The sequence below is a fragment of the Scyliorhinus torazame genome, chromosome 3 (genome assembly GCF_047496885.1).
Source record: "Scyliorhinus torazame isolate Kashiwa2021f chromosome 3, sScyTor2.1, whole genome shotgun sequence".
NCBI classification, from domain to species: Eukaryota; Metazoa; Chordata; class Chondrichthyes; order Carcharhiniformes; family Scyliorhinidae; genus Scyliorhinus; species Scyliorhinus torazame.
Window position 1 is genome coordinate 335,826,916 of NC_092709.1, and position 13,901 is coordinate 335,840,816.

The following is a 13,901-nucleotide window of genomic DNA, read 5'->3' on the forward strand; positions in this document are numbered from 1 at the left end:
ACATAAAACCTTCCCTTTCTCCTTTTCTTGCACGCAATTCACTTCGGCGAGTCTCCTGTTGTTGCTCAAGTCGAGGATATTTTTGTTGATGAGTTATCCGTTCTTTTCTCCGCAGGGTTTTCCTACGTGCCATCAGCCAGTACGCGGAGACGTTGAATAAAATGTTTTTGAACAGCAACTGCTTTGAGCTCCAGGTACGTTCAGATGGAACAAACATATTCACAGGTAGAACGAGGGGGAATGCAGACATTTAGCACTGGGTTTACACAGAGCAGGTCCATGGGCAGGTTCACCTCACTGCTCAATAATTAAAAAGGCAGTGTTGTCTGGTAAATTGCTGGTGAGTTTTTTTTTAAATGTATGTGTATCTTTATCCGCTGAGAAACACGCAGCTAGGGAACGGAATAATCCCACCCGTAGTATCAGTTATCACAAACCCATCTCCCTCACCACTGTGGCGGTTTTATAAACCTTTCTTCATAAACGCTGCCAAGAATTGTCTGCCTTGAAAATTGCTGAGGTGATACTACTGTGTTAAGAATCGGAAAAATTACATTAGGTCCAATGATCCCACTCTTCGTCAATAAGCCTTAATTCCACTCACTGAGACCTTGTGACGTGGTGATGTTACGTCTGCCCTTTGTTTAGAAGCTCCAGATTCAAGTCCCACTTCAGGAGCTGATAGCCATGGAAGGTGCAGGCATAACATGGCCAAACAGGTTCCAATACACAGGTGATAAAGAGCAGGAGAGATTCCTGGTGAGCCATATTATCGACGGTGACAGCATACCACTTCAGTAGTACTTGTCAAGCATAATCATGGATCAATCCAATAAAAGCCCGTGGTTGTCTCTGGCCTCTTAGGACATGGTACCTGAAGGAGGAGGAACCCTTAATCATCCACTTCTTTCTATCTTTGGAAATTACCTAATTGTCTGCTTAAAGCCTTTATGTCATTCAATTCATTCTATTTTCCACAATTCTACTTGCTTGAGATGAGGAAACAATTGGATAATTTGGTCTTCTGACTTTTCATTCAACTTTGCATTCCCAGTATTTGAATCTTTCTAAGCAGCAAAAGGTTTGCTTCGGCTAACCCTTGTCAACCCTGCTCATATTATCTGGTCATTGCTATTTGACAGAGCCCACTTTGCATAAAATGGCTGCTGCATATATTTCAGAAATATTGTATCATGGGTAAATTGCTTTGGGACATCCTGTGGCCATCAAAGATGCTAGATAATTGCGTGTCTTTCATGTCTTGTCCATGATTTTGAGAGCTTAATAATAACAATCTTTATTCGTGTCACAAGTAGACTTACGTTAACACTGCAATGAGGTTACTGTGAAAAGCCCCGAGTCGCCACATTCCGGCGCATGTTTGGATACACTGAGAGAGAATTCAGAATGTCCAATTCACCTAACAAGCACGTCTTTCAGGACTTATGAGAGGAAACCGGAGCACCCGGCAGAAACCCATGCAGACTCCGCACAGACAGTGACCCAAGCTGGGAATCGAACCCAGGTCCCTGGCACTGTGAAGCAACAGTGCTAACCACTGTGCTGCCATACTGCTCTTCGAATAGCAGTGGGATTTTCTGACCCTCTCTTGCCATGTTTTCTGGCGGCAGAGGCAGCTCGACATAGGCCGCCAGTGGCACCTTCCAGTCCCACCGATGTATGTGGCCATTTGAGTGGCTCTTCCGTTCTGCCGACAAGGAACCAACCGCAGGGGTTTGCCTTTGATGGGTCCGGAAGATCCCGCTGGTAGGAAGGGCTGGAAAATCCCACCCTCGTTCTCTTCAAAGTTTCCTTAGTTTTCACAAATTTCCTCAACCTTCGCTCCTGCCTTAAATTTCTGATTCTTGAAATTCAGTACGAGATGTCTGTCAGTGGTCCTGCATGGATGTGGTGTGAAGGACTTTCCTTGCACGGGCAGTATGTTAAGTAGAAGCTGAGAGTAAATTCAGATTCTGCGAAGGGGGAGGGGTTGTGAATTTCCTCTGCAACGCGAAGATGGGCTTAGAGTGGCTGGGGGCTGAAAAGCAGCGGAAGACCCTGTCAAGTCCGCTCTGGGCTGCTGTCGGACCTCTGAATTCGTTTTCCAGAGGTGGGCTGCCACTGGAATAGGTAGTTTGCTTCCTGGAGAGGGACAATCAAGGCCATTATGGACCCACGTGAGGCAATTTCTTCGCAGCAGTGGATATTTCTTGGTGTCGCCTGGGCTCGCTGCTGCGTTAGGAGCCTGGCAAGGATTCGGAGGCTAAATCTGAGCAGCGGGTCAGAGGGTTAACATAGGTTGAATAAAAAGGTAGTATCAGGTGACAGAATGGCACTGGACTAGTAAACCAGCGGGCCAGGCTAACGTTCTGAGTACAGGGGTTCACTCAGCTTAATAAATAAATTAATATAAAATCTGGAATGTAAAGCTAATCTCAGCAGTCGGGTCATGTGATTACTGTTGTTACAAAACCCCATCTGAGTCATTGATTTCCTTCAGGGAAGGAAATCTGCTGTCCTTACCCAGTCTGACGTGCATGTGACTCCAGACCCACAGTAATGTGGTTAACTGTTAACTACTCTCTAAAATGGCCGAGCAAGTCACTCAGCTCAAGAGCATTAGGGATGACAAACACCTAGGGCAGCACGGTGGCTCAGTGGTTAGCACTGCAGTCTCACGGCGCCGAGGTCCCAGGTTCGATCCCGGCTCTGGGTCACTGTCCGTGTGGAGTTTGCATATTCTCCCCGTGTTTGCGTGGGTTTCGCCCCCACAACCCAAATATGTGCAGGGTAGGTGGATTGAACACGCTAAATTGCCCCTTAATTGGAAAAGATGAATTGGGTACTCTAAATTTTGAGAAAAAGGGATGACAAACAAATGCTGGCCTTGCCAGTGATGTCCATTTCTCATGAAAGAATAAAAATAAGTTTTTTTAAAAAGGATGTGATGGTAGCAGGGTTGCCCCACTACACTAAGCGCACTAATGGCTCTGGCTCTATTTTATTTGTGCCTGAATAGGGAACTTTTCTTGAGTATCTCTCTTTTCAGGCATCCCCCTTGGCCAACCTCTTCCTTAACAATGCTCACCTTTCCCTGTGGAGCTGCTGACTGGACTTTGCTGTGGGTCCTCCCATTGGGCCTCCTGCATGAGTGTCCTGTCCACCATCCAGTGCTGGACGGCAAACATGGTAGGTCACCAATTGGGAGGCCATTGTGTGTAGAAGGACTGCAACGAAGCGCGGGCACATATGGTCCAAATATCGGGGTACTGTCGCTCGCTGATAATCCCAGCACCTGCAAATTGTAACATTTCACTCTTGTGTTTCTGTTTTCACCTCAACGCAGCTGTGGAACAATTATTTTCACCTCACAGTGGCCTTCCTGACCCAGGAATCTTTGCAGCTCGAGAATTTTTCCAATGCCAAGCGTGCGGCTATCATATGCAAGTGAGTAGCTTCCTTGTAACTTTACGTTGTCAGTATGCAAAGATTCAGCTGGATTTCATTTACCTTTGTGGGTGGGTGGAGCCTGAGCAAAACCTCTCCACAGAGAGCTGAATCTGAATACACTGGGGGCTGAATAGCAATGAATATCCTGCGTGGTCTTCGAAAGGAATGGATTTGGGGGTCAAATTGTCGCTGCTTGTTCCAAGATTCCTCCTGTTGGGCAAAATGATAGAAATGTGAAAAGTAATATTACTTGAAACTATTCATAACTTTCTTTAAATAAACTGCAGGGAGCTTTCACATTCTCCCTGTATCTGCATTTCCCTTCAAGTCACTCACCATCATGACTTGGAAATATATTGCCATTCCTTCACTGTCGCTGGGTCAAAATCCTGGTACTCCCTCCCTAACAGCACTGTGGGTTTTTCTACACCACATGGACTGCAGCGAGTCAAGAAAACAGCTTACCACCACCTTCTCAAGGGCAATTAGGGATGGGCAACAAATGCTGGACTAGCCAGTGAAGCACACATCCGGAAAAAATGAATAATGAATAAAATTTACACCTCCCCAACAGAGAGGGAAGCAGAGAGGGCAATGTACCCAGAGAGTAGTGGGGGCATGGAATGCACTGCCTGTGGAAGTAGTTGAGTCGGAAACATTAGAGACCTTCAAGCGGCTATTGGATAGATACATGGATTACGGTAGAATGATGGAGTGTAGATTAATTTGTTCTGAAGGGCAGCACGGTAGCATTGTGGATAGCACAATTGCTTCACAGCTCCAGGGACCCAGGTTCGATTACGGCTTGGATCACTGTTTGTGCGGAGTCTGCATATCCTCCCCGTGTGAGCATGGGTTTCCTCCGCGTGCTCCGGTTTCCTCCCACAGTCCAAAGATGTGCAGGTTAGGTGGATTGGCCATGATAAATTGCCCTTAGTGTCTAAAATTGCCCTTAGTGTTGGGTGGGGTTACTGGGTTATGGGGATAGGGTGGAGGTGTTGACCTTGGGTAGGGTGCTCTTTCCCAGAGACGGTGCAGACTCGATGGACCAAATGGCCTCCTTCTGCACTGTAAATTCTATGATAATCTATGATAATTCTATGAAAATGATCCTTCCCTCTCACTGACAGCACCAGGGAGCTGGGTTCAATTCCGGCCTAGGGTAGCTGTCTGTGTGGAGTTTGTACTTTCTCCCCATGTCTGCGTGGGTTTCCTCCGGGTGCTCCGGTTTCCTCCCACAGTCCAAAGATGTGCAGGTTAGGTGGATTGCCCCAATTTTGTCTGACATGAACAAGTCATGAACGGGCAGTGAAGGGGCAATGGATCCTCACCCTTGCGGCACAGGCAAACCTCGCTGTCGATGACTGCTCTCTCCTCAGTCAACCCCGCAACCTCCAGGGCCCGTTCCTCTTAAGGGCTGAGGACATGGATCGTGGTACTCTGCTTCCCGTCTTGGCCCTTTGCCACTTATTTTGGTCTATCTTCTCCAGGGGGCAAAGAGTGGGCATTGTGAGCTGCATGCTTGATGGGTCGGGGGGTGGCATGTGTGGGCACTGCAACTGGAGGTGGAGGGGTTGTGCTTTTGGTTGCCAGGGTGTGCTGAGGAAGAAGCACTAAGGTTGGATGTGGGGAGGGTGTGAGGCGTCAGCCAGTGATTAGTGGGGTGGGGGGGGGGGGGGGGGGGGCTCTTTCCGACACTAAGTGCCGTTGGATATGGGCCGCAATCTCGTCAACGCGCCCGTCGAGAACTACCCAGCCAATCGTGCCCGAAATGGCGCTTCAAAATGTTTCCGTTAAAGCACGCCCATTAACTCTGCTGCCAGACCTGCTGTGTTCTTTCCAACACTGTTTTTATTTGGGGTGCATTCACAGAAATCTGTGAAGGCGGCAGGACAAGTGATAAAGCTATTAAAGTGTCACATGACTTTATATGGAGAGGAATAGGTCAAAAGCTGGGATGTTTTGCCCAACCATTGTAAAGCCCTGGCTAAGAGCCAGTTAACCACACTTTAGGAAGGATTTGAAAGCCTCAGAGAGGATGTAGTGGAGAATTTCTCGCTACACTATCAGTGATGGGAGAGTTCTGTTGGGGGGCGGGGGCTAGGTAAATTGTGACTGTTCTCCTTATAGCATGGAAGGTTAAGGGATAATTCAGAAAGGTGTTCAAAATCATGAAATGATTGGATAAAATAAAGAAAGCGATGCTCTTTCCAATGGCAGAAGGATTGGCAACTTCGGGCAACATTTGGTGGAGTCACAGGTATTTCCCCCTCCCTGCCCGAGAACCCACTTGTTAAATCTCAGCGAGGTTAGAGGGTAGAGTGAGTAGGCAATGGGAAGGTCGCCCACAGAATTTTACAGGACCCTCCCCACTCTCCCAACCCCCACCGCCTGTCGACCCACCTACGGAGGGGACGGGGGAGGGGCACTAAAATCTACCCCATGGGACAGAGATTTGCAAAGAAAATGCTGAGATGAGATGAGGAAAAGTAATTATCCAACTAGTTAGCACGGTAGCATTGTGGATGAGTTAGTGGGCAGCACGGTAGCATTGTGAATAGCACAATTGCTTCACAGCTCCAGGGTCCCAGGTTCGATTCCGGCTTGGGTCACTTTCTGTGCGGAGCCTGCACATCCTCCTCGTGTGTGCGTGTGTTTCCTCCGGGTGCTCCGGTTTCCTCCCACAGTCCAAAGATGTGCAGGTTAGGTGGATTGGCCATGATAAATTGCCCTTAGTGTCCAAAATTGCCCTTAATGTTGGGTGGGGTTACTGGGTTATGGGGATGGGGTGGAGGTGTGGGCTTGGGTAGGGTGCTCTTTCCGGGAGTCGGTGCGGACTCGATGGGCCGAATGGCCTCCTTCTGCACTGTAGATTCTATGATAATCTATGATAATTATCACCTGGTTGCACCTTGAATGCTGCGGAAACAAATGCAGTGATAACCGTCAAAAAGAGGAATTGGTTAGATATTTGAAGGAGAAAATGTTGCAGGGCCTCTGGAAAAGAGCAGTGGAATGAGATGAACTGGATAGCTCGTTCACAAAGCCAATATAGACCGCGTGACTTCCTTCACTGCTGTTCCAACCCGTGGCTGCATTACTCTTTTGTCTATGGAAGTGAGGCCGGATTGCTTGCATGACCTCTTCACCTCTTTGCAGTGCTATCATCTTACATGGAGCGCAGTTTTAAATCTCATCTCACAGGGTGGCACAGTGGCACAGTGGTTAGCATCGCTGCCTCACAGCACCCAGGTTCAAATCCAGCCTTGGGTAACTATCTGTGTGGAGTTTGCACTTTCTCCCCGTGTCTGCCTGGGTTTCCTCCGGGTGCTCCGATTTCCTCCCGCAGACCAAAGTTGTGCTGGTTGGGTGGATTGGCCATGATTAAAAAATTGCCCCTTCGGGCAGCATGGTGGCACAGTGGTTAGCACTGCTGCCTACGGCGCTGCGGACCCGGGTTCAAATTCCGGCCCCGGGTCACTATCCGTGTAGTGTTTGCACATTCTCCCCATGTTTGCGTGGGTTTCACCCCCACAGGTTATGTGCAGGTTAGATTGATTGGTCACGCTAAATTGCCCCTTAATCGGAAAAAAAATAATAATTCAGTAATCTGAATCTGTAAAAACAAAATTGCCCCTTAATGTGCAGGGCTGTACAGGTTAGGTGGGTCTCTGGGGATAGGGAGTGGGCCTAGGTAGGATGCTCTTTCAGAGAATCGATGCAGACTCAGTGGGCTGAATGGCCTCCTTCTGAACTGTAGACATTCTGTTCTATTTTATTCGAAGCTTTATCATTCATGAGCATGAACTCTTGAAACGTGCCTCTTTATGCGGATCATAGTTAGAGACAGCAATCGTGTAGGGAAATTGAAGAGCAATTTCACTTTGCATCAAGTTCTCCAAGGTCGGTTGCAACATAATTCATGAGCAAAGCAGAATTTACCCATCTTTCCCCAATAGAACTTCAATCACCGTCATATTCAAAATTATGTCCAGTGCATACACAGTGGGAAGCTGCCAATGTTCATATTCTGTTTCATTGATTTTTGAGTTAGTGTCAATTAATGGCTAACGCGAGGGCACTTTTTGCGCCATGGACCTGTGCTTGCCGTAATTGGATTGGGACTGACAGAACTCATTTTGTTTTAAGATCCTACAACAAAGGGACCATCTCCATCTGGATTGGATTTTAATCCAGGTTTATTGAGCAAAAGCACAATATGTTTCACCAGCATGTCCTCTGTCAAGGAGATTTACCCATCATTCCAATCTGCCTGAGTCATACTGAAACTCATTACCCCTCTGTTCCTGATCTTTTAAAGAAATAAACCCATTTAATATGTTCAGGAAGGATTGGAAAGAGGAGTCGCATGAACACTCTGTTCACCGCAAGAGTCATTGAATTAACCTTTCTCTTGTAAAATTGCAAAGTGGACGCTGTTACCTTTTGAGTTTAGTTCAGGTGTTCAGAAATATGCGGAAATGTATTATCAAATCGAGCGATTCAGAGATTAGCAGCTTTAGATCTCCGTAATCTACTCCAGCCCAAGAGATTGGTGCCCACCTCCAATTCTGGCAGCTTGCCCAACCCCACATTTCAATCCCCCACCCCCGCACCATTGGCGGCTCTTCCTTCAGCCTTCCAGGCCCCAAGCTCCAAGCCACAATTCCGACACTTAAACCTCTCAGCCTCTTTTTTTTTGTTTACAATACTCTTTATGTTTATCGTGTGTCCTAATATCGCCTTACACTGCTTGGTGTCGAATATTTTTGTTTGATAATGATCCTGTGAAGAACCTTAGGATGTTTTCCTATGTTCGGGTGCTGTATTAATACAATCTGGTGCTTTAGGCTATGTGCAGCGACATTCGCTTGCTTAGCAATCTTCTTTCAGTGCTATGGGTGATTTCCTTGGGTAGAACTTTTCGGATGGTGGGGTTTCCCGCCCTGTCGCCAACGAGTCACCAGGAAACGCATTTCCTGATACTGGCTCCCCCTTAGCCTTTCAGCACTCTGAACGTTCATTGGGTAGAGGCGGAACATCCGTCCTTTACTCAGGAGGCGGTTCCAAAGAACAAAGAACAAAGAAATGTACAGCACAGGAACAGGCCCTTCGGCCCTCCAAGCCCGTGCCGACCATGCTTCCCGACTAAACTACAATCTTCTACACTTCCTAGGTCCATATCCTTCTATTCCCATCCTATTCATGTATTTGTCAAGATGCCCCTTAAATGTCACTATCGTCCCTGCTTCCACCACCTTCTCCGGTAGCGAGTTCCAGGCACCCACTACCCTCTGCGTAAAAAACTTGCCTCATACATCTACTCTAAACCTTGCCCCTCTCACCTTAAAGCTATGCCCCCTAGTAATTGACCCCTCTATCCTGGGGAAAAGCCTCTGACTATCCACTCTGTCTATGCCCCTCATAATTTTGTATACCTCTATCAGGTCTCCCCTCAACCTCCTTCGTTCCAGTGAGAACAAACCGAGTTTATTCAACCGCTCCTCATAGCTAATGCCCTCCATACCAGGCAACATTTTGGTAAATCTCTTCTGCACCCTCTCTAAAGCCTCCACATCCTTCTGGTAGTGTGGCGACCAGAATTGAACACTATACTCCAAGTGTGGCCTAACTAAGGTTCTATACAGCTGCAACATGACTTGCCAATTCTTATACTCAATGCCCCGGCCAATGAAGGCAAGCATGCCGTATGCCTTCTTGACTACCTTCTCCACCTGTGTTGCCCCTTTCAATGACCTGTGGACCTGTACTCCTAGATCTCTTTGACTTTCAATACTCTTGAGGGTTCTACCATTCACTGTATATTCCCTACCTGCATTAGACCTTCCAAAATGCATTACCTCACATTTGTCCGGATTAAACTCCATCTGCCATCTCTCCGCCCAAGTCTCCAGACAATCTAAATCCTGCTGTATCCTCCGACAGTCCTCATCGCTATCCGCAATTCCACCAACTTTTGTGTCGTCTGCAAACTTACTAATCAGACCAGTTACATTTTCTTCCAAATCATTTATATATACTACAAAGAGCACTGATCCCTGTGGAACACCACTGGTCACAGCCCTCCAATTAGAAAAGCATCCCTCCATTGCTACTCTCTGCCTTCTATGGCCTAGCCAGTTCTGTATCCACCTTGCCAGTTCACCCCTGATCCCATGTGACTTCACCTTTTGTACTAGTCTACCATGAGGGACCTTGTCAAAGGCCTTACTGAAGTCCATATAGACAACATCCACTGCCCTACCTGCATCAATCATCTTAGTGACCTCCTCGAAAAACTCTATCAAGTTAGTGAAACACGACCTCCCCTTCACAAAACCGTGCTGCCTCTCACTAATACGTCCATTTGCTTCCAAATGGGAGTAGATCATGTCTCGAAGAATTCTCTCCAGTAATTTCCCTACCACTGAAGTAAGGCTCACCGGCCTGTAGTTCCCGGGATTATCCTTGCTACCCTTCTTAAACAGAGGAACAACATTGGCTATTCTCCAGTCCTCCGGGACATCCCCTGAAGACAGCGAGGATCCAAAGATTTCTGTCAAGGCCTCAGCAATTTCCTCTCCAGCCTCCTTCAGTATTCTGGGGTAGATCCCATCAGGCCCTGGGGACTTATCTACCTTAATATTTTTTAAGACACCCAACACCTCGCGTTTTTGGATCACAATGTGACCCAGGCTATCTACACACCCTTCTCCAGACTCAACATCTACCAATTCCTTCTCTTTGGTGAATACTGATGCAAAGTATTCATTTAGTACCTCGCCCATTTCCTCTGGCTCCACACACAGATTCCCTTGCCTATCCTTCAGTGGGCCAACCCTTTCCCTGGCTACCCTCTTGCTTTTTATGTACGTGTAAAAAGCCTTGGGATTTTCCTTAACCCTATTTGCCAATGGCTTTTCGTGACCCCTTCTAGCCCTCCGGATTCCTTGCTTAAGTTCCTTCCTACTTTCCTTATATTCCACGCAGGCTTCGTCTGTTCCCAGCCTTTTAGCCCTGACAAATGCCTCCTTTTTCTTTTTGACGAGGCCTACAATATCACTCGTCATCCAAGGTTCCCGAAAATTGCCGTATTTATCCTTCTTCCTCACAGGAACATGCACAGGAACCTGTATTCCTTTCAACTGCCACTTGAAAGCCTCCCACATGTCAGATGTTGATTTGCCCTCAAACATCCGCCCCCAATCTATGTTCTTCAGTTCCGACCTAATATTGTTATAATTAGCCTTCCCCCAATTTAGCACATTCATCCTCGGACCACTCTTATCCTTGTCCACCAGTACTTTAAAACTTACTGAATTGTGGTCACTGTTACCGAAATGCTCCCCTACGGAAACATCTACCACCTGGCCGGGCTCATTCCCCAATACCAGGTCCAGTACCGCCCCTTCCCTAGTTGGACTGTCTACATATTGTTTTAAGAAGCCCTCCTGGATGCTCCTTACAAACTCCGCCCCGTCTAAGCCCCTGGCACTAAGTGAGTCCCAGTCAATATTGGGGAAGTTGAAATCTCCCATCACCACAACCCTGTTGTTTTTACTCTTTTCCAAAATCTGTCTACCTATCTGCTCCTCTATCTCCCGCTGGCTGTTGGGAGGCCTGTAGTATACCCCCAACATTGTGACTGCACCCTTCTTATTCCTGATCTCTACCCATATAGCCTCACTGCCCTCTGAGGTGTCCTCTCGCAGTACAGCTGTGATATTCTCCCGAACAAGTAGCGCAACTCCGCCTCCCCTTTTACATCCCCCTCTATCCCGCCTGAAACATCTAAATCCTGGAACGTTTAGCTGCCAATCCTGCCCTTCCCTCAACCAGGTCTCTGTAATGGCAACAACATCATAGTTCCAAGTACTAATCCAAGCTCTAAGTTCATCTGCCTTACCCGTAATACTCCTTGCATTAAAACATATGCACTTCAGGCCACCAGACCCGCTGTGTTCAGCAACTTCTCCCTGTCTGCTCTGCCTCAGAGCCCCACTGTCCCTATTCCCTAGTTCTCCCTCAATGCTCTCACCTTCTGACCTATTGCTCCCGTGCCCACCCCCCTGCCATACTAGTTTAAACCCTCCCGTGTGACACTAGCAAACCTCGCGGCCAGGATATTTATGCCTCTCCGGTTTAGATGCAACCCGTCCTTCTTATACAGGTCACACCTGCCCCGGAAGAGCTCCCAGTGGTCCAGATAATGGAAACCCTCCCTCCTACACCAGCTGTTTAGCCACGTGTTTAGCTGCTCTATCTTCCTATTTCTAGCCTCACTGGCACGTGGCACAGGGAGTAATCCCGAGATTACAACCCTCGAGGTCCTGTCTTTTAACTTTCTGCCTAGCTCCCTGAACTCCTGCTGCAGGACCTCATTCCCCTTCCTGCCTATGTCGTTAGTACCAATAGGTACAACGACCTCTGCCTGTTTGCCCTCCCCCTTCAGGATGCCCTCTACCCGTTCGGAGACATCCTGGACCCTGGCACCAGGGAGGCAACATACCATCCTGGAGTCTCTTTCACGTCCACAGAAGCGCCTATCTGTGCCCCTGACTATAGAGTCCCCTATTACTATTACTCTTCTGCGCTTTGACCCTCCCTTCTGAACATCAGAGCCAGCCTCAGAGAGCTGATGGCCAATGTGATTGGCCAGCAGATCTGTTGTCCCAGCGGCATGGCGGCAGGGACTGGGGAACCAAAGCAGTCCCCAGAGTTTTTTTGTTATTCTGGAGTCCTAAATGTTGGCGGTCTCTTGGCAAGAGATGAGGCCCAGGGAGGTGGGGAGAGAAAAGTGGAGGTCTTGATGTCGAAGACTTTGGAAAGTTAAGGGTGCGCTCACAGAGACCAGACCTAGTTTTGTGTGTGTGGGGGGGGGTCTGATGTGGAAGACAGGCCAGTGAAGAAGGTTCCCCCTTTCACTGCCCCACTGAGGCCTGACTGAATAAGGTGATTATTCAGTGTTTCCCCTTCCGCTGCTCCTCCCATATGTGGGAAACGAACCTTCGGTGCTCACTTAAGGACCTCTGTTGTGGCAAGTGTGGGCAGGCCAGCCTACCCCTTACCTGTCCCACCTCTTAATGACAGATCAGGACAGGAGTGTAGTGGGAAGGCTACCTGGGGAATTTTATGGAAGCACCGCCATCCATGGCCCCCCTCCCCCCTCACTTACCCCTCCCACCTGCAACCTAGCTAGCGAGGGAACATAAAATCTCGCCCCTTGTTCCAAAATGGCATTGCACACCACATGCACACTTCTGGGGGGCGATTCTCCGAGTCCCGCGCCGGGCCGGAGAATTGCCGCAACCGCGCCACGGCGCCCCGACACCGGCGCACGATTATCCGAGTTGCGGAGAATCGGCACCATTTGCGCTGGAGCGTTTCATGCGGCGCCGGCCACGGGCCGCTGGAATCGGCGGGGCGCCAATTCTCCAGCCTGGATGGGCCGAGCGGCTGCGCGGATACGACAGAGTCCCGCCGGTGCTGTTCACTCCTGGTCGCTGCCAGCGGGAACTCTGTGCGAAGGGCCGGGGGGTGGGGGGAGTGGGGGGGGGGGGGGGGGCTGTGGAGTGGGGAAAAGCGATCCTTCACCGGGGGGGGGGCCTCCGATGGGGTCTGGCCCGCGATCGGGGCCTACCGATCAGCGGGCCGGCCTCTTCCCCCCCCCCCCGGGCCTACGTTCCGGCGAGGCCGTCCCCTGAACACTGACGCCGTGTTGAGCCGGGGCCGGCACGCAGAAGAAGTCCCCCGCGCATGCTCAGGTTGGCGCGGCCCAACTGCGCATGCGCGGGTTGGTGAGGCGCCCATTTGGCGCTGGGGAGGGAGGCTGGAGCGGCGTGAACCGCTCCAGCGCCATGCTGGCCCCCTGTGGGGGACAGAATCGGTCGTCCCCGTGCCCGTTTCGCGCCGTCATGAAACGTGACGGCGTTCACGACGGCTTGGACACTTGTGCTCCATTATGGAGAATCGTCCCCTGGTCTTGGCTACATCAGACTCCATCTTGGTCAGGGGCAGGAAGCTTCCATCAGTAATGAACAGAGTAGGCCAGTAGATGCCAGTCATTATGGGATGTTGTTCAGATATCGGCGTGGCTGCTATTTTAGAGCTCAATGCTCCTGCTATATCCCTCACGACTGATGATCCAGATTCACAGTAGATTGCTAAGAATTTAATCTCTAAGAGATCTTTGATCAGCCGGGTGGCAGAGCTCAATTGGTGGAGCTCCTACTGCTAATTTCCCATGATCATATGACCCAGGAAGCCTTGTCTCACAGGCATGCAGGGGATCTTCTTCCTCCCGTGACCTCTCAAACTCAGTGTTGATGTCCAGGAAATATGTTCGGTCTTCTGCAGTTAACTGACCTTCTCCTGCCACTCCTCTGTGCTCCAGCCACCGTCAGAGGCTTCACTCTGCCCTATTCATCACTGGGCCTCCTCAACACTGTGAC

The 13,901-nt window shown here is 49.3% G+C and overlaps 1 protein-coding gene across 1 annotated transcript in view; it reads left to right on the plus strand.

The window, feature by feature from the left end:
• LOC140409300 (dedicator of cytokinesis protein 2-like) overlaps positions 1 to 13,901 on the plus strand; it is a 1,572,852-nt gene that overhangs the window by 1,154,869 nt on the left and 404,082 nt on the right. Inside the window, exons 30-31 of the mRNA XM_072497681.1 lie at positions 116 to 194; positions 3,347 to 3,447. Of these exons, the coding sequence (XP_072353782.1) occupies positions 116 to 194; positions 3,347 to 3,447 (180 nt within the window). The remainder of the gene's footprint in view (positions 1 to 115; positions 195 to 3,346; positions 3,448 to 13,901) is intronic.